General features: G+C 41.8%; 1 protein-coding gene across 1 annotated transcript; it reads left to right on the top strand.

Annotated features, from left to right (window-relative positions):
- Positions 1 to 3031: 3031 nt before the first annotated feature.
- Positions 3032 to 19565, top strand: appl2 (adaptor protein, phosphotyrosine interaction, PH domain and leucine zipper containing 2). Its single transcript, XM_071534700.1, has 21 exons — positions 3032 to 3088; positions 4825 to 4923; positions 5895 to 5954; positions 6697 to 6768; positions 7771 to 7858; positions 8324 to 8365; positions 8463 to 8521; positions 9004 to 9150; positions 9763 to 9845; positions 10034 to 10186; positions 11232 to 11420; positions 11643 to 11685; positions 11939 to 11995; positions 13031 to 13125; positions 14193 to 14348; positions 14575 to 14627; positions 14844 to 15018; positions 15872 to 15908; positions 16375 to 16530; positions 16653 to 16700; positions 16983 to 19565. Exons 1-21 carry the CDS (start codon positions 3032 to 3034, stop codon positions 17112 to 17114), a joined length of 2001 nt encoding a protein of 666 aa, XP_071390801.1. The 3' UTR covers positions 17115 to 19565.
- Positions 19566 to 19593: the final 28 nt, after the last annotated feature.

Raw genomic sequence — 19593 nt, 5'->3', positions numbered from 1 at the left:
AAATATGTATCTTAACAAGTCATTTAGTCAAATGTTTTATAGTAAAATGTTCTTGTTCTTAAATCAAGTGAAAAAAAAATCTGCCTATATGGGGTGAGATAATTTCGCTTTTTACAACTTCCAATGCAAAACGTCTTTTCAAGAATTTTCTTGACTTTCTTGCATTCTCTTAATACTAGTGAAGTCATGCGCCTTATTTCAAGATATTATCACCGTTTAAAGAAAAGTCTCAGGTAAAAACAAGTAAAATTGCATTGGAAACACATGAAATCATCTCAGCTCATTGGTAGTTTTTTCACTTGTTTTAAGGAGAAAAAGATTTTAAGATTCAGTATTAAACTAAAGGGCTTTTTACATTTTTATTTATTTTTATTCACCCCTCTGGTTACCAAGCCATTTACACTTAGCACAATTACATTTAGCTGATGCTCTTAACCAGAGGGAACAATGAGGTTTAGTGTCTCTCTCAGGAACACTTCAGCTGGCCAAATGGTTGTTGATGGACACAAATTGACTGCTGCAAAGATCGAACATGTGACCTTTTGGACATGGGTCAGTCTCTCCAATAACTAGTCCACCCAGAGTCATCTATTAGCATTGCTTTAGATTTACATTTTTCATGTTAAGGATTCCCAAATAGATGTGTTAGGCTAAGCACCCCCACTTGTTGTCACATATGATTTACCACAGAATTGCACAGCTATCTATATACAGTAGGTGTAGACATAACAGCAGTGTGGAGAGCAAAACCCAATCAATAAAACAGCTGTTCTGGTACATTATCTCACTGTACTAACTTCTATTAAATACAATAATACTGAAACCGTTCCTAATTTTGCTGCAATCTGGACTACGGTTCAACCAATATGGGTTTTTGAAGGCTGATATTTTTGGATTGAAACCACCAGTAGCCAATATTTTGTGCCAATATTCAATATTTTTAAATTGGACCATTTTCACATTTTTTTGCCACTTTATTGGCTTTACTTGGCAGGATGGAAATGCCTCTGGAACAGCATTTTAATCATCATAGGACACTAAAACTATCCACTGAAACACATATTAATGAAATTGAACACCCCCTGAAGCTCCCCTTAAGCTGTTGAGTAAAATCACAAAAACAATCACAATCACACATTTCTGTAAGTGTCAAAAAATGTCACCTATTCATGGTAAACCAAGCAGCTCCAGAAAGTTTCACTTGATGATATTACAGATTTGACAGATTAGATTTGGTTATTTTTTCTAGATTGTAGATAAATGTTCTTACACTCAAATAATCAAGACTAAACAGTCCAAATCGTAAGGACAGTATATGTGAATTTGGTTTTAAAGTGGATGATTGCTTTAGACAAATGTCTCTTGAAGTAAAGGAGTGAATAACTTTTATAGTATTCTTTAATGTGCTTTAATTTAATTTAATTTTTCACAAAGAGTACATGTGAGCTTTTGCAAAAGTTGGATATCCTCTAGTATGAAATTATTCATATGTCAGATATTTCCTGTTGTTTCACTGTAGACCACACTTAATGTCTATTAGTCCGTTAGATAATCCTGATAGAAATAAGATAAGAAACATGGACTCTTTTAGGACACATAATATGGTTGTGGGCATAAATTAGATCAGATTACATTACATGGAGTGAGAGCTCAAGTGAAAATGAGAGAGGAACTATGAAATTAGAGAGCATGATAGGTCAGGCCATATGACATTTGAAGAGCACAACAACATGGTGGTTACTGACTTTATTGTTTGGTATGGGATCAGCTGAGGAAGGTTTTTTTTTTCCTGATGCTTGTAGCTTCTGCAGGAAGTGTGAAGTAATTAGAGAGCCAATAGCTCCAACAATACACAGGACATCTCATGCTCTGCCTGTAATTTGGCAATTATGGCCAAGGCAAAACAAGGTTGAGAGGAGCCGGGGGATGATTACTCCCCAGACTTAGTAAGGAGATGTGATTTTCTAAGGCATATGGGGCTTCTCAACCATGTTGTATATCTCCATCTAATTTGCCAAACAACTAATCCCATTGCCAAAATAAGCCCGCTAGAGGCCGCAGGGCAAGCATGTTCTACCCCCCCTCACTGCCACCAATCACCATTCAACCCTGTGTACATTGTGCATCTGCCCTGTCAAGTACCCACCCATTCAAATGCCCACAGCATCATGGAGGCAGGGCAAACAACTGGCCAAAACATACTGTTGAAAATAGCCAAGATAGCATGCAAATGTATATGTGTGCAAAATTACAATTAAATTCCAAATTTAGCGGATCTGGCTTCAGGGACCTTAGTGGTCCAGGGTCCCAGGGCATGGGCCTCACAGACTGGCCCTGTTGGTAATCCAGTGCATCCCAGACTGCATGCTAATCCTCCATAGTCTTGTCACTTTATGGGACAAACACATAAAATCAGTGTACAAACAAATGCCTTTACAAATAGATTATTCTATCATCTATTTTTGTAAGCAAAGGTGTTAAGGTGACTCTGAACTTTAATAGCATAATGGATTTTTCTTTCATTGCAGTAATATTTTTTTTTATAAAAGCTATAAAAGTCTTTTTTCAAATGCTGAAATATCTCATTTTGGAATTATGCAAAGCTGTGGGTTTTGTTGTGGGCAGCACCATGTTTAGATACTGTACAGCTCACCATCTGAAATTCTCCTCGTGTCCACATGGGGTCACTGTTGGCACTGATATGGCGGCTGGAGTATGTCAGATGGACATACTGTACCTCTTCTAACAGTCCATCTACTGCGCATGGCTCATCGTGGCCTTGCTATGAAACAAAGCATCACATGTTCTAGACTAGACCAATATGACTGAAATATAAATATTCCAGTTGAGCTGCGTTGGTGGGGGTTTGTGCTCTTTACTAGTCACCGGTTGCTCTCGGTGTAGATGCAGTCTGGGCCCGCCTGCAACTCCGACGTGTCACCTCCGCTCCCGCACAAAGACCTCTGGGAAACCGAGTCCACGCGCTAAATAATTCAAGCCCCCATTCCCTTCTTCCTCCACCGCTAACAAGATGCCGGCCGTTCATCACAAACTGCTGTTAGAGGACGCCTTGCAGGACAGTCCTCAGGTAGGCCCGGGCGGGTTTCTCAAGATAAAGGCACAATTTTCATAAAAGGCGTTACGAGCAGTGAAGTAGCCCAGTGTCCCGCTCCGCTGTGGGCTGTTTCCACTGCTCGATGACAGCTCTCAATTACCTCATTGTTATGGGAATGCATACGGCTGTCAGGAGTAGCTGCGCCTTCGTATTGTAAACAATGTGGAGTTGATACAGTAGATCACAACTAGTAATTATATTCGGCGGTTATATTGTATCTCTGTTGTGTTTACATGTCGCTCGTTAAAGGGCTTCCCTCTCTCTGCCAGAAGTGATATGAGTCGTGCTTCCCAGCTCCCAGGCTGTTGATAAAACGGGGCGCATCCGTGCTAATTTTGAACATGTCACGACCTGTGAACCTTAGCCAGAATCACCCCCTTGTTATCTGTGTATTTTGCAATGTCGTCCATGACCTTAGATTTAGGCGAGACCCTAATCTGGACCTGAACTGGGCCTGTTTCACAGGCTGTGGGAGGGGTTTTCAATATTGGACTCCATTGGAATTAGTCAATATCCTGCAACAGGGCACTGGTAGCTGTCAAGGGCGGATATATTGCATACTGTGTTGTCATATGCTGTTTATACATGATTGATAATGCTTGCAGGTGTTCTGGGTTGAATGTAATATGAAATTTGTTCACCAGGCCCAGGCTTCTCTCTCATGCAGGGGTGTAAAGTGATGCTATCGGCCTGGGTGAGGTGTTGGAGAAGTTGAAAATACAGGATAGTGAAGAGTTTTGCTATCCACTAGTAGACACATCTAATGTAGCCTATACTTTCTGCTGTCTGTTGCATCCGTTCTCCAAAAAGTACTGACCTTTTTGTTTTTTCTGACAGAGTGCAACCCACGCTGGAAGCATATTTCTCATTCTCATTTCTCATATTGTACATTTTTTGTCCTTTAAAATACAGGCTCTTAAAAATAGTTATTTGCTATCCCTAAAAGTGGACTATGTGCCAGTTTATGCATTTCTTAAAAAAATGTCAACAAACCCAGATTATTTCTGCGCTTAATGTTTTAGTGTGAAATGACTCTCAACTCTTCTGCAGTGAAAATCTACTGAAGCGAAGTGTAAACAGACTTTAGCCGCTGGGTGTGTGCTTCTTTGCTGTAGCCTATCTGCCCTACCTTATTGCCGCACCTGTCTAAAGAAAATAACACCCAGACAGGATTTTCTCAGTTTGTGAACCTGCCCTGCAGTAAAATCATTATGCCTTTGGTTTCACTTCAAAGCACTGGCTCTATATGCCTGTGAATGCCGGAAACAACTATTATTTGTTCCCCTCAGTCTCTCTGCCTGATGTCTATTTTCCATTTCCAGTCATAATGTTCTTCTCCATCTCTGTTATGGTTTACAGCTTCTGTTCCTACCAAACCTGGTTTATTTAGTTTACTTATGTGCCAGATGGGTGTGGAGTTCAGCAGAGAGCACAACAGGATGAGTGCCAGGGACGTAAGACAATCACAGGAAAGCATTTGAAAGTAAAAATATAGTTTGCTTCTGTGTGATTGGCAGCATACCCAGCACCATCTGAATTGTCCTGATGTGCCAAACACACCCATTTGGTACTCACTGATGGTTAAAACAAACGCTGAGACTAATTTGAAACTCCTACTGGCCCAGGCCCAGTCCTCACTATCCAGCCATTGTCTTATCTGTTTATCCCTTAATTTTTGTCAAAGGCGTGTGTTAATGTTTGTCCCACAGACTCGCTCCCTGCTCAGTGTGTTTGAGGAGGATGCTGGGACACTTACAGACTACACCAACCAGCTGCTGCAATCAATGCAGAGGGTTTTTGGAGCCCAGGTACTAAAACAAAACATCCACAGACACATGCGCATACACTTGTTCCATTAGCTCCGTCTGTGGCTCTGTGAAACAAAGAGCGTGCCTGGGTGACACTGATTAGCCACACACGTGCAAACACACACACACACACACACACACACACACAGCAAAACGAGGAGGCTTTTTCACATCTGAATGGGAGTCATGGTTAGATTTGCTTGACAAAGTTGATTTTTAATTGAAAGTTTGCATGAAAGGACTGGAATACTGTTTGATTTTGCACTCAAACAAAGATAGAGTGCAGGAGATTTATTGACTAGACAAATACCAAGGCTGTACCAGGCTACATCATACATTCATACATGCACCCTCACATGAGTACGTACTAATTAATGAAATATTTTGCCTTGAGGGCTCTTATAGAAACAGCTGAGAAAACTTTTTAACCAGTTTTACAACTTAAATGGTGTCACATTGTGCCTTAGAACCTATCCTACTTTTCTGTGCAATTTAATGGGTAAGTGTAGTGTGCAGATAGTATTATGAAACTGCTCTAGTGCTGTTAGGGTCTGAGTAGTCCTCATACACGCTGTTCTCTCTTTGAAAAGAAGGGGACATCTCATCGAACAACATGCTCAGATGTGGCAGTAAAATGTTTTCTTTGTTCACTGGAAAAAGGAAAACACCTTATCTAACATGGCCTCAGATCCTTTCTGAATCGATAGGGTCCACTGGTAAACTCGGTTTATATATATGATCCATCACATAGCGCCTATTTCAGTAAAAATTAATTTTAACACTGGTTCGCCAGTTATTCCTTCATTTTCCTCCACAAAAGCCACCGTGGGAAGCAGCAGTGAACCAGACATGATCTCTCCCATGCAAGAGACAAAGAGAGAACGGCACATATCGGGGCTGCGGTCTTGGAGGAAAAATCCCTGTTAATCCTACTAACCTTATTTCCTATATTCCTCTATCTGTGCCCCCAGAGTGAGATGGGATTGGCCACAGAGCAGCTCTCCCAGCAGCTTCTGGATTATGAGAAGAAAGTAAGTATAGATGCCTCATGATGTTGACTTGATCCCACATGTCTTCACATGGGTAGTTTTGGTGTAACAACACAGATCACTATGTTAATGTGCTGTAACAGTTGAGTATGATTGAAAGAAATAATTAAATCACGTGTACTGCACACATGTACATCTTTGCATGTGCGTCTTAGTGGAAGCTCTGTGTGTGTGTGTGTGTGTGTGTGTGTGTGTGTGTGTGTGTGTGTGTGTGTGTGTGTGTGTGTGTGTGTGTAAGAAGATCCTTTTGCCATAGTATGCAAGTTACCTTGATGTTGATGTACTTTGCCTGGACCAGCTGTGAGCCTGTCATAGGTTCTTGCTCTATACAGCTAACAAGAGGTGAAAATACTATTGTTGCTGAAGTCAACACAGCAGGACCATTAAATCATGCTGAGAGAGATGTGGATCAGTTGACTTTGTTGGAACACATTCTGTATTTCAGAGTGGATGTTGGATAGTAAAAACCAAAGAATTTTACTGCAGCGTTCTGTAATGCACTCACTTTTTAACATTATTTGAGAAAGCTTAAAACTCAGCATCTTGGCATGGGATTTATTAGCATCTTTGGCCTTTCTCCACAAGGCGACATGCCAGAACTCTGGGGAGAATTGCGTATTTTTAACTTCGTAGCCTCTAGTATGGGCTGGCGGTGGCTGGATATGCTAGAGTGTGCTGTTTCATGGGTTTAAATGTCTCCCCTCCTGTGTTTTTTTCTATCTAGAATTTTGCCCTTGGAAAAGGTGATGAGGAGGTAATCACCACACTGCAGCACTTCGCCAAAACCGTGGGGGAGGTGAGACCTGTGTTTGCATTTTTGTGTTGTGTGTGTGTGTGTGTGGCTGTGTGTGTGCGCACACCCACGTTCATGTGCATGAACTTTTACATGCTACACAGAGAAATGTTGAGCTATTGCTCGGTCATGGTCAGGTTCTGTCCCGTGTTACAAAAGAGCTTGCATCTGCATTCCCGAAGAAAATGCCCACCGTGAAAAACCTGAAGCGTAACATTTATCAGACCTCAACATTATCCTTCCTCTGAGACCTGAACCAATTCTCGACTGAGGCCAAGAGAGGAATGGCAGTGGATAGATGGATGGAGGGAGGCAGGGGTGGATGGATGGATGGATGGATGGATGGATGAAGGAAGGGATGGCTGAGGTGTATAGGGAAAACAGATGGGCCTGCCTCTCTCAACCATGGGGCTCCACTGACCTGCCCAGTCCCTGGTTAACAGGATTCAGGACACACACACACACACACACACAAATACACGTGCTCAGAGGACACAGGAGTTCATTGTTTGTCTGACCTTACCTCATCACATGCAGTAGGGAATGCATTCATTTCACAGTGGGAATTACACCTACGACTACACCTAATCCTGTGAACTTTAGCACCCACTAAATCATTCGGATTGAACTGGATGTCAACCTGTTAAATGCTTTGTAATGTTGCTTGTTGACAGGCATTAGCAATTATGGCAAGCTTGTTTGTGTGAGATTTCTGGTTTCCAGTATTAGAGTGTGCAGCCGATTTTATTATTCTCTTCTCGAAGGGCACTGTTCCACAATATGGGCACTTGATGATGTGGTTGAAGCCTTGTCTTCAATTATGCACCCATTCCACTGAAAATGTGATTTTCCAGCTTGTTGTGGAAATAATTGGCAGCAAGGGCTACATATTAAAATAAATTGAACCCCCCCGAGGTGTTTGGGTAGTGTAGTTCTTGGGTTTGTGTGCTTGTGCAGTGCTTAATACTCTAACAACAGTCTGTCTCATATCTCTCTGTTGTCCAGCTGAACTCCATCCACTCTGAACTAGCCAACCAGATGGCTGACAGCATGGTCTTCCCCTTGATCCAGTTCCGAGAGAAGGACCTCACAGGTAGGTACACACACACACACACACACACACACACACACACACACACACACACACACACACACACACACACACACACACAAACACACGCATACATTTCAAAGCTAATGATCAAAATATATTCTTAATATAGACCCAGTTCTTCTGTCTATTGTGTTTTGAATATTGAAGTGAAGAGCTTATTTCTTACCCTAACCCTAACCCAACAAAACAATAAAACTAACAAAAAAGACACATTAACTTATGTTCATCATTTATTATCTGTAAAATATAGAGGATCCAGTTTTAAAAAGTGTTACCATTTTGTCAGCCAAGGAATTGAATTGCCTAATCCATTAAAAAGCACCATACTTGTTTTAAATTTGTTTTAACAATTGTTTTTCAAAAGTAGGTGTGATTTTTACTTTTTTTTTCAAATGGTAGACAACTCATTTTGTAACAAAATTCTGCAAATATTGAATGTTCCAGAGATCAGCACGCTGAGGGAAATATTTGGCATCGCCACTGATGGTACGTACAAACTTCTACCAATTTGAAAAAAGATTTTCAGGTGTTTCAGGCTGCAGTTATCATCTGATGCTCACACCCACTCTCCTCTCTCCCGCAGAGCATGAGGCGGCTATGGTCAAGTACAGCCGACTGCCCAAGAAGAAGGAGAATGAGAAGGTGGAGTGACTGGGAAGTGCTTTCTCAACTCCACTCATGGAGCTTTTTCCCCATTGATCGAAAGCTGTGAAAGGTCTTACAGTGCAGTAATGCTCTGGTAATGCACTGGGAGTGCTTCACAAGCAGATCAAACGCAGATAGATGGAATTAGTGTTTCCTCAACTGCCTGACCTGACTCTTTCAGTGTGGCTACAGTAGCACCATGCACTGTACTGTACTAGGCTTCAGAGATCATATTTCTGTGCTATTCACTCCTATATGTATGTAATATTATAAAAATAATATGTCTATGTACTGTATGCAGACATGCAAGTGTGTTGGTGTGTATGCGTGTGTGACTATGTTATTTACGTGTATGAGAGTGAGAGTAAGACCAGGTTTGCATATGTATGAGAGTGTGTGTGTGCCTGGGTTGATACTGAGTTAATGCCAGAACCATATGCATTTGCATAGGTGTGTTTAACCCTCTCCTGTCTGGACAGCTGAAGGCAGACTTGGTGAAGGAGGTGGCTTACTCCAGGAGGAAGCAGCACCAGGCGTCGATGCAGTACTACTGTGCCCTCAACGCCCTGCAGTATCGCAAGAGAGTGGCCATGCTCGAACCCATGCTAGGCTACACACAGGCACAGGTACTGAACTACTGCTGCCCTACAAACTAGGCCAGACCTCGCCCTCAGTTGTAAAATAAAAGTGATCGATTTATCTGCATTGGCAAGGAATTTATCTTAATTTACAAAGTTGAGGCTGTTCACATGTCTGTAATGTTAAATGAGGTGCTCCATGAAAAGTTTAAACCATTTTAAAATGCATTTATGCCTTGGTCCTTATCGTATCATATTTCAATTAAATGAGAACAGATTACTTTGTCTGTTTCCAGAAATTTGTCTTTTGAAATTTGTATAAAAAGTGTAATTGTGCATTAAAACAGGCACACAGACACAAACATACAGGTGAGACACAATGCTGTACTTTTCAACAAGTCTCCTGGTACCTCCTGACCTCCAATGTAACCCAGTCAAATAGACGCTACATGTCATTAGATACTGTGAATAGACCGATAGACAAAGATAGCTTGCCATCACCACATTTTATGACCCTTGTGAGACTGTAATGGCTTCCACACAGCAACCCACGGCTTCTACACAGCACACCAATTTATAGTGTCAGTGTGTCTCAATCTTTGTAACTTTGTAACTTTTGTAAGGTGGACGGCTTGATCTTATTTTCCCGTATCTCTTTAGATCAGCTTCTTCAAGAAAGGCATGGAGCTGGTGTCAAAGAAGATGGACAGCTTTCTCTCCTCCGTGTCCAACATGACGCAGAAGTAAAGACTGTTGATTTTCACTTGAGTGTGTGATGAGCCTTAGCATTGATATGATAAACATGAGGGACAATTTGTGGTAGATTCATAAGAGGGAGTTTGAAAGAAATTGACTTTACTGTTGTTCTGCAAAAAATTCCAACTCCTCAAAGTCAATTTTTGGTGGAGTTCCCCTTTTTTTGTGTGTGTAGTATCCAGGCCCAGCTGGATACTGAGGCCGAGGCCATGCGTCTGTCCCAGAGGGAGCTTCTGTCTGTGGAGGACACTGTCTATATGCCAGACAAAGACACCGACCCTGTCAATCGCACGCTTATCCAGAAGGCCGGCTACCTCAACATCCGGAAGTAAGTCCAGTTACACTCATTTATGGCGTCTCAAATCCAAGGAAACTTCCCATTCAGGTAGCATTTCTAGGTAGTCGATATTTTCAGAAGGGTGTAACAAACAAAACAAATGAAGAATGAGCATTGAATTTGGCCCCTTCTCATGCATCTGACATTTTATTTTTGAGAGATAGCACAATGAATGCACAGTCCTTGAATGTTTGCATGTTTGAATTGATAAACACAATTGAGTAAAGATTTTTGCTTTTCTTGCTTTAATTGGTCGAAATAAATGTGACCGCAGTAAACGATAAGTCTCTCAAGCCAGACAGGGTGGGTCAGGTAACATGTTGACAGTGTGCGCTGTCAGCTTATTGCAGTGTGGATATATGAGGGGGGAAACTTCTTTAATGGCTTCGGGGGGCAGAACTGCAGCGTAGCCCGCAATGTGATTTAGTGAAATGTCAGAGCTGTCAAACACCGTCTCTCCCTCATATACATCCAAAGTCTTTGACAAATGTCTGTGACACCAGAGAAAAGGTTTCTGCAGAATGCCATTCTGTTTAATGACACACCATGCCGGCAGCCTCAAATGCTTGTCAAATGGAGCTGTGTCCGGAGAACATTTGCTATTTCGAATGGTTTCTCAGTCTGAGTCACCCATAGCAGAATGAGCACTTTGATTTTATTTATGTATCCAGGAAGTCTCTTGAGACACAATATATCTTTTGCAAGAGAGAACTTGTTCTTTATTTTAATAGAAGAAAATGGGAGTGCTTTTAAGAGGAAATGTATGATATGATGGGTTTGAGCATTTCAGATGAGTCATGCACATGTAGCTCTGTTTTGAAACAGAGTGAAATTGCATTAAGCTTTAATTGCTTGTTTGCACAGTGACATTTTTATTCTTTATGTAGCCTTGAACCACTACCATCCACTCGTAACAATGTATATTATGCCACTTTTGGCAGCACAAGCAAACATTTTGTGTTTCAAAATCTCATCCTGTGACCCTGACCTTGATCTTTTCTTTTTCCCGCTGTCTGTCTTTTTCTCTACGCTCCAGTAAAACAGGCCTAGTGACCACAGCCTGGGACCGACTTTACTTCTTCACACAGGGAGGGAACCTCATGTGCCAGCCGCGGGGGGCGGTGGCGGGCGGCATGGTGCTGGACCTGGACAACAGCTCCGTCATGGCCGTGGAGTGTGAGGACAGACGCTACTGTTTTCAGATAACCTCCCCCACAGGCAAAACGTATGTACAGTTCTGTCAATATCCAACAATGACAGTAATATACGAGTATGAATGAGATGTTGGATATATTGTATGTGCTGTGCAGACGGCAGATAGGTGCTCCAATGCACTCACAGATCAAACATTTAATTCAGAGTCACTATACAAAACGTTTCTTTTCTTCTTCTTTTTTTTTTTGCTATTTCTCCTCTTAACTCTCTCTGTCATCATCTTCACTTCTAGGTCAATGATTCTACAAGCTGAGAGCAAAAAGGAATATGAGGAGGTAAGTATCACCACAGCATCTGATCCTCCCTGTAGTTTTACATCTATGTCTCAAAAATCTCTGCTGGTAGCGGTATCAGTCGTACAACAAAAGTGGAGCTGTCCAGATTCATTTTGCCTGTTCTTCGTTTTTGGTTTTGTGCTTGGACACATCTGACTGGCCTGTCACAACTGGTATCAGTCAAGTGATTTGAAGCGGCTTGTGTTTGAGCTTGAGAAAGTCTTAATGTACGTCTCTGCGTTTTCCTCCTCAGTGGATCTGCACCGTGAACAACATCTCCAGACAGATCTACCTGACCGACAACCCAGAGGTAACGTATGCTCCCACACACACTCTCATACCCATGCGTGCATATACATGCGCTCAGACTCTCACAGATACACACACATATATACAGTGCATAGGCAAATACAAATTCAAACAGACACAAACTAAAGCAGATATCTAGGAACACAACGTGAAATCTGTGACATTTTATTGCCCTTGGTAAGTTAGAACTTCAACCATGTTGCTCTGATTTGATCAGGCACAGTGAGACATATCCTTTGTTTTCACACCAAACCTTTTCCAATCAGACGGCGTTAATTAGCAGCACAGAATATAGAGTACTTATTATCTGTCTGAGGGACATAAAAACTAATGGCTCTGTTGCAACGCTGTCACATTAACCCCCCCCCCCCCCCCCTTACTCTAATGTGTGCCTGTCCTGCTTTTCAGTCCCAGATTCTTGCTTGTTTGCAGAAGGGTTCGCTCTCTGATAGGGAAATGTTTATTCCCCAAAGCGAAGCCTGAATCATGCCAGCTTTGTGTTACGCACAGATTATGTCTTATCTGTGAGAATGCTGTTATCACTGGAGACTGCCACAACTTTTGCCTTCGTTTTCTCCAAGTGTGTGTGTGTGTGTGAGTGTCTGTCTGTGTGTGTGTGTGGTTGTGGGTGTGTGTGTGTGTGTGCAACGGCATGGACTTCCTCATTTGTATACAAACAAATGTGTTTGCATTCTGTTACCACTCCTCTGTCTCGGTCCTCCTCTCTGTGCCTTGTGTAATTGGTTTATTTGAAATAGAATGGACCATTCTAAATCTTGTTGAAATAAATTACCACTTAATAGAATAAAGCAACATGGGGTAGAGATGAGCTCCTTGATATATAATCCATGATAAGATCCTCTATTTCATAATTATTGTGTTTTGATTTGAAGTATAAATCATACAGTAATCCTTGCTCTGATTTGTACAATTCCACTTAAACGTTTGAGGCAAAACTGCACCCTCGTGTGGTTTTATATATGACTCACACACTGATGCAGAGATACTTCACTGTACCCCCGTTTCTTATTGATAGGCTGTGGCCATCCGGCTGAATCAAACGGCCATCCAGGCAGTCACCCCCATCACCAGCTTTGAGAAGAGACAGGAAGGCTCACCCAACCCTGACAGGTCAGCCATGCTGCTCATACAAATGCTGAAGATAAAAAGTTCCATTTTTATAACAGCACACACCTTTACCTGAAGTTCATCACTCAATATCTGTTATCATAAAATGAAGACTGTCCTTTTTAAAAAGTACCATAATTTGTTTTAATCTTGTGCTCTCAGCCATTTTGAGAGCATATGTGCCACTGTTTTCAGTTTGTAGAGATCTCAATTTAGGATCTACAGTATATAGAGTGAAGTGTAGAGTGCAAAGTCTGTTTCTTGTCATTTTGATCTGTGTGTGCTTTCAGCCTTGTACCGTTTGTGTCAATATTTACTGTCTCCACTATTTAACGTCTCCACTACCACTCTCGTCCTTCTTAAAGGAGTACATCAAACTTTTGGTCAGCTTACCCATTAAGTGACATAGACACCAAAATCATCCATGTATCCTCGGTAGATTGTTTGCTCCTGTGCTTCACACTAACACTTAAGCATACACTATTTTGAGCAATAATAGACTAGCGTTAGACGTGGTAACAAGACTGACCTTTTAGTAGTGGATTTTATCATATGGCCTGTAGATGTGGCCTGGTTTATTTTTGGAACTACTTTAAGTGAGCAACGATATATTAATCCGCTATGTAAGTGATTTTTACCTGTACACAGTCTCCTATTCCTATTTTCCCATAGAAACGATGAAAGTAGTTCCATGTAGTTCAAAACAGTATGTTATTTTTGTATTACAGTAAATATTACCGATCTCCTACACAAAACTGCCAGACTCGGCCGCATATCATTTAAGATTACTTACCATTTATCTTTAGAGATGCTACAATTTCAAATTTTCTTGAGATAATGAAGTCGCCTACTATCACTCATCATAGTGTATGCTAAAGAGTTGGTATGCAGCACCTGAGCAAACCATCTACCAGGGACACGTGAATGATTTTGCTGTCAGTGTTGTCTTCACTAAACGGGTCAGTTGACCAGCAGGCCACTCTCCAAAAGCTTGGTGTATTCCTTTAAACTCATCCTGTCTCTCTCTCTCCCCCTCCTCCCTCTGTCCATTTATTTCTCTGTTCCTGTAGAGCGAAGCCGGGAGGTGTACAGGCCGGCGGTGGCGTTTCTCAGAAGACGGGGGCTGCTCCGGAACCAGAGGACCTGATAGCCCCCGGGACGCCCATTCAGTTCGATATCATGCTGCCAGCCTCCGAGTTCCAGGACCAGAACAGGGGCGGGGGGAGGTGAGGGGATAAGTGGGGCAGGAAGGGGTGGGTGGGTGTTTGTGTATTTATGACAGAGGGATAGAGACGAGATACGGGTGGGTAGACGAGGCTAATTTCCTGAAAGCCGTCCTCATAATGATTATTATATTATTTCCAGGAAGTGGGATGCTTCTTAATAGCTCAACGCAGGGGTTTAATTGTTTGGGTTTTTTTTTTTTGTCGATGTGTGTTCCCTTCCTGACAGGCGTACAAATCCATTTGGAGAGACGGATGATGACTGTTCCACAGAAAGCGACGGTAACCATTTTCCTTGTCCAAATGCAATTTAATGAACCACTTTCACTCCCTCCAGGACTGTTTCATTTCAGCTTAACCTCTTTGCTGTGTATCTGTGTTTACCTACCTCTGTGTTTGTTCCCATGTTTCTATGTTTGCTGTTCTTGTGTTTCTCTGCCTTTTTGTTTTATTTTATTTTTTTTATATGTTTGTGTGCGGGTGTGTCTCTTTCTGCAGACTCCCTCCTGCAGCAGGTGTTTGCTGTGCGGTTCCTGGGCTCCATGGCGGTGCGCTGTGGCAACAATCAGGAAGTGATCTATGAGGCCATGAGGCAGGTGCTGGCCGCCCGGGCCATCCACAACATCTTCAGGACCACCGAGTCCCACCTCATGGTCACCAGCAACTGCCTCAGGTATACTCCAGAAGAGTTAAAGTATCATTTTTATGAATACCGCCTCTGAGAACACTGCAGACTCTACTGAATTAACTGTACCACTGCAGAGTATATGGGCGGTGATGCATTCAGCAATGTAGATGGAGTGCTCAATGACATGCTTCAATCAAAATGTTTTCTGCCAACAATGAGGCAGGCTGAGACAGCTCCTTGAGCACTGTTGCTCATTAGAGTTTGGCCAAAAAGTTGCCCTTCACATCACTGCTTTGAGAGTAGAGAGAGAAAAGACCTTGGAGCAAAAACTTTCTGAAGTGCCATCAAAGCATTTATAAAGACTTCGCTCTGTGACAAGGAGCTCTTTTGTATCCAACAAAAAGCCTGTCTGGGGCGCCCTGGTGGCTCATCGAGTAGAGCGCGTACCATAAGGCTCAGTCCTTCCCACAGCGACCCGGGTTCGAATCCGGCCTGCAGTCATTTGCTGCATGTCCTCCCCTTCCTGTTTCTCCCTCACTAAATCTGTCAAATAAAGCATAAAAATGCCAAAAATAAATCTTTAAAAAAAAAAAGCCTGTCCAACCAAACATTGAAAGATGAGTTGTTCCCATTATTGATTTTCACATTTGTAATATGATTCACCTTGTGTAAGCACACATCCTTGGATAAGAGAACAGGCTGAAAGATGGGATGTGTTCACTTAGAGAGTGAGGACAATGCAAGTGCAGTTCTTGCTGAATAGTATTCCAGAAAAACATGTACAACAACTATCAACGAGGGAAACTCACTAATACAGACTGTTCCACTCAAAAGAGAAGGACTTGTGTAATTTTAGTCTTCCCATAACTGTCTCCATTGTGTCGTGTCTTCACAATAGGTTGATTGACCCTCAGACTCAAGTAACAAGAATAAGTGTAAGTATTGTTAGACCTCTCCCTTTCTCTTTTTCTATACTGTCAGCTTTAGTCTGTACTACAGTTAGGGCTGGACGATATGGTTGAAATCAAGATCACGATAATCAGGATTTTTTTCAATATCGATATATATGACGATATGGCTCACATAAGCGAAATCACGTTAAATAATCAAATTAATGTTCATCATATTGAACAGAATAGTAATATTTGTTGTGATGTCAAACTAAACTGAAATTTTCACATAATATACCTACCATACTTTAAAAATTAGCTTGTTCTCATCAGTTCAGACAGCAGAATTGTGCATCTCGATATCCCAAAATCACCATATCATCACAATATAATCCCACTGAAAGACGATAAACGATAATATTGAATTATCGTCCAGCCCTAACTACAGTAGTACGAGACTGTACCACATCTCCCAACCCCCCCATATTTGTTTTCACTCCCCACCCCTCAGTTCCAGCTTGGGGAGGTGTGTCAGTTTGCGGCCCACCAGGAGAACGGGAGGCTGATGGGCTTCGTGGTGGAGGGCAGGGACTGGAGCGACGGAGACGAGGAGGGAGAGCCCTCGTTTAGCGCCTTCGTCTTCGAGAGCAACACAGAGGGGGAAAAGGTCAATTCACCAAACACTGATATTTTCTCAGTGGGGGGGTGGGGGTAGGGCTCAGGAATTGTCTTAATGCATTTTGAATGATCCTTGAAGTTTATTTGACTGTATTTTGTTTTTATTCACAGATATGTTACACCATAAGCTTGGGGAAGGATATAATAGAAGCAAAGAAGGTAACACTAGTAACCATCATTGGAAACATATCTAAAACCCTTATTGCATTTGAAGTTAAAACCCATAACTAGGCTTTTCCATTTATTCACTGACTTTAAAAGCATAAATAAAATCATAGAGGATGTCACAACTAAGCCAGAGAGCTATGATGTAGAGATCGCAAGGCAGGTGACACAAACATTCATTAGCGCTAATATGAGGAATTTACATAAAGTACAGTCTTAATCAGTTAGATTCAAGATTTCTTCTTGTAACCGAATCCATTCTGGTTGGTACACAAGGACCCCGAGGCTCTGGCCCAGCTAATGAAGTCCATGCCTCTAACCAACGACGGCAAGTTCCTGCTGTTGGAGCCTGAGACGGGCGACACGGCCAACGGAGCAGGACAAGAAGACCTGGAGTCGGAGGCTTAGCCCCAACCAGGACCACCACCACCACAACCAAGACCAGGGCCATGGTGTGTGACTTTCACCCAGAGGAGAAGTCTTTCCCTGGGTGAAGGTCTCATCATGAACCCTAGCCCTAACTCTGGTACTGTACCGCCCATATTAGAGAGCATGGTTCACTTCCGTTGACCTTATGTTACTAGATCTCCTGTTTGTCTTTGCTGTAATGTAAGAGGAAGGCGTCGGCAGGGGGTTACATGGACCTAGATGACCTGGACCAAAAAGCACTTCTAATGGGCCTTCCTTTAGATCTGCTTTTGCAAGGTCAGATTTTAGCATGAGTCTTTGGATTTGGTACTGAGTCCTTTTTTTGTTTTTTGTTTTTGAAACCACTGTGGGTGGTACTTACAACAAAGGGACACTATATAGGTATTGATTCTGTATTATTCTCTTTTTTTCTCTGGTGAAACTAATATCCCCAGCCATCTTTGGACTTGGACCAGAAGGTGGCGAATCCTTTGCTTCAAGTTAGGTTTACATTCATCTTAGGTTTACATAGTTTGAAGTCTTTTTGGAGAGTTGACCATTGACTTTGTTTTGCAGTCCAACTTATATATATAAGGCTTTTCAGCAACTACTCTGGCATTTATTTCTTGCGTATTCCTGTAGGACAATAGTATTGCACTTCCAAGGTTTCTAGCTATTTAATGACTAGGCTTGATGTCTATAGAATGTACTAATTGGGATCGTGAGATCTGAAAGATTGAAGTTTTGAATGACTATGAAGGACAGATAAATACTTAAGAATGCCCATTCCTTGTTATCTGCAGGGCACTGACTGATGCATAGCTTGTTGTCAGCAAACCATATGAGTGTCTTGAAGCAGTGGCACAATTAGCAGGAACTTTTGGTTGTTTTGTGTGAAAGCAAACTTCCAAATTTCTTTTTTTTCTGCGCTCACAGTCTCACCATGGTATGAGGTTACACATTAGTATCCTGCACTATCTTAAGCATTCCAACTATGCTGAATTCATTTCATTTGTGCATAATTCTCTACTACCTACGAACAAGTCTTTAGGTCATCTTTATAAGCCAGTTACTCCTTGAGCACTCCGAATATTCTCTAGTAATGTTAAAAAGTACTTTGCGCTCCATTTACTGAACGCCTATGTAAATATGATCTGTTCCAGTGTCTATATGATGTTTAATCAGAGTTGACTGCATTAATATTTTCAGAATCAATATTCTAGGAGTGATACGGTGCATGATTAATGGTGTGCTCTGAGTTCTGTCTCATTCCCTTTGCAGTAGATTAGAATCTGCACTGGGCACTGAACTGTAATACTGGGAAAAAAAAAAAAAAAAAACTGAATTATTACAATAACGCATGTAGACAGACCACAATGGGGGATTATGTACTCATTGAAAAGCAATACGCTCGTCGCTCACCCATACGAATGCTAATCAAAACAGAAGTGTAAGAAGTGAAGGGAAAATCATTGATCCGTGAAATTCCCCCCCCTTCCCACTGAATCCCAATGCGTTTTCATTCCATTTCAGCCCATTTAAGCTGCAATACTAATCTTGATGGACACCACAAGCCCATGACGCACTTTGTGTGAATGTTACGTTTTGTACTGTGTAGTACAGAGGTCAAAGCCACTGACTTGACGTTGATCGTGAAGTTGCATTGTGTTGACCAGTGCATTTGCTTGTCTGCTTGCTTTGTCTGCTCTACATCAATGCTTTACGGCTCCCTTGACAGAAATTGATGTTGAAGTACAATCGTGTGTGTGTGTGGATATTATGGGACTGCCATCTCCACTGTTGTAATAGGTAATGATGATGTTGGATTCTTAATGGCACTACACATTGTGATTGAAGGAAGTGAATCATGTAATGTTCAAACATCTTTCTTTCCACTGCCTGATGTAATGCCTGTCATATTGGCAGGCCTTCAAATGCTATAAATAGAAAATGTTTCTTTTATCCATCCAGTGGATTTGTTCCCTCCTTTCTCAAGGGCTAGTTCAGACGCTTAAATCACACCATAAATAAAACTAAAGGAACACACGCACCAACTTGCTGAGTGCATCAACCTAAAAAGAGTGCTTGTTTTTTTGGCTTGACGCCCTGTGTGGGTTATTCCTTTGATTGATGGCTCAATTGGTGAGGAGAGGAGAGTTGGTACACCTTCACCATCTACTCTGAAACCAAATCCTTCTAAGAGGTCATGCTACAGCCATAGCTATCGTTACAGTTGTGCTGCATAGTCTTAAGATCCTTCTGCTTTGTAAGTGTAATGCACAGTCAGGAAAAATCTGAGTACTCGCAGTCTAGAAAATGAATGCAAGTAATATGGCAAGGACTGCATTTCTCCCTTCCTCTGTATCTTTTTGTAAATTACTTAAGTTGACAGTGTCCACTACCCATAAGGCTTTGCACTCATTGTCCTAGTTTTCTAAAACAAAATGTTAACATGCAATCTTTAATAAATATAAGTAAC

The sequence above is a fragment of the Centroberyx affinis genome, unplaced genomic scaffold, assembly GCF_046629955.1.
Source record: "Centroberyx affinis isolate AG114_WGS23_722 - 3 ecotype Tasmania unplaced genomic scaffold, CSIRO-AGI_Caff_v1 ptg002607l_1, whole genome shotgun sequence".
NCBI lineage: Eukaryota > Metazoa > Chordata > Actinopteri > Beryciformes > Berycidae > Centroberyx > Centroberyx affinis.
This window is presented reverse-complemented; position numbering and strand designations above follow the sequence as displayed.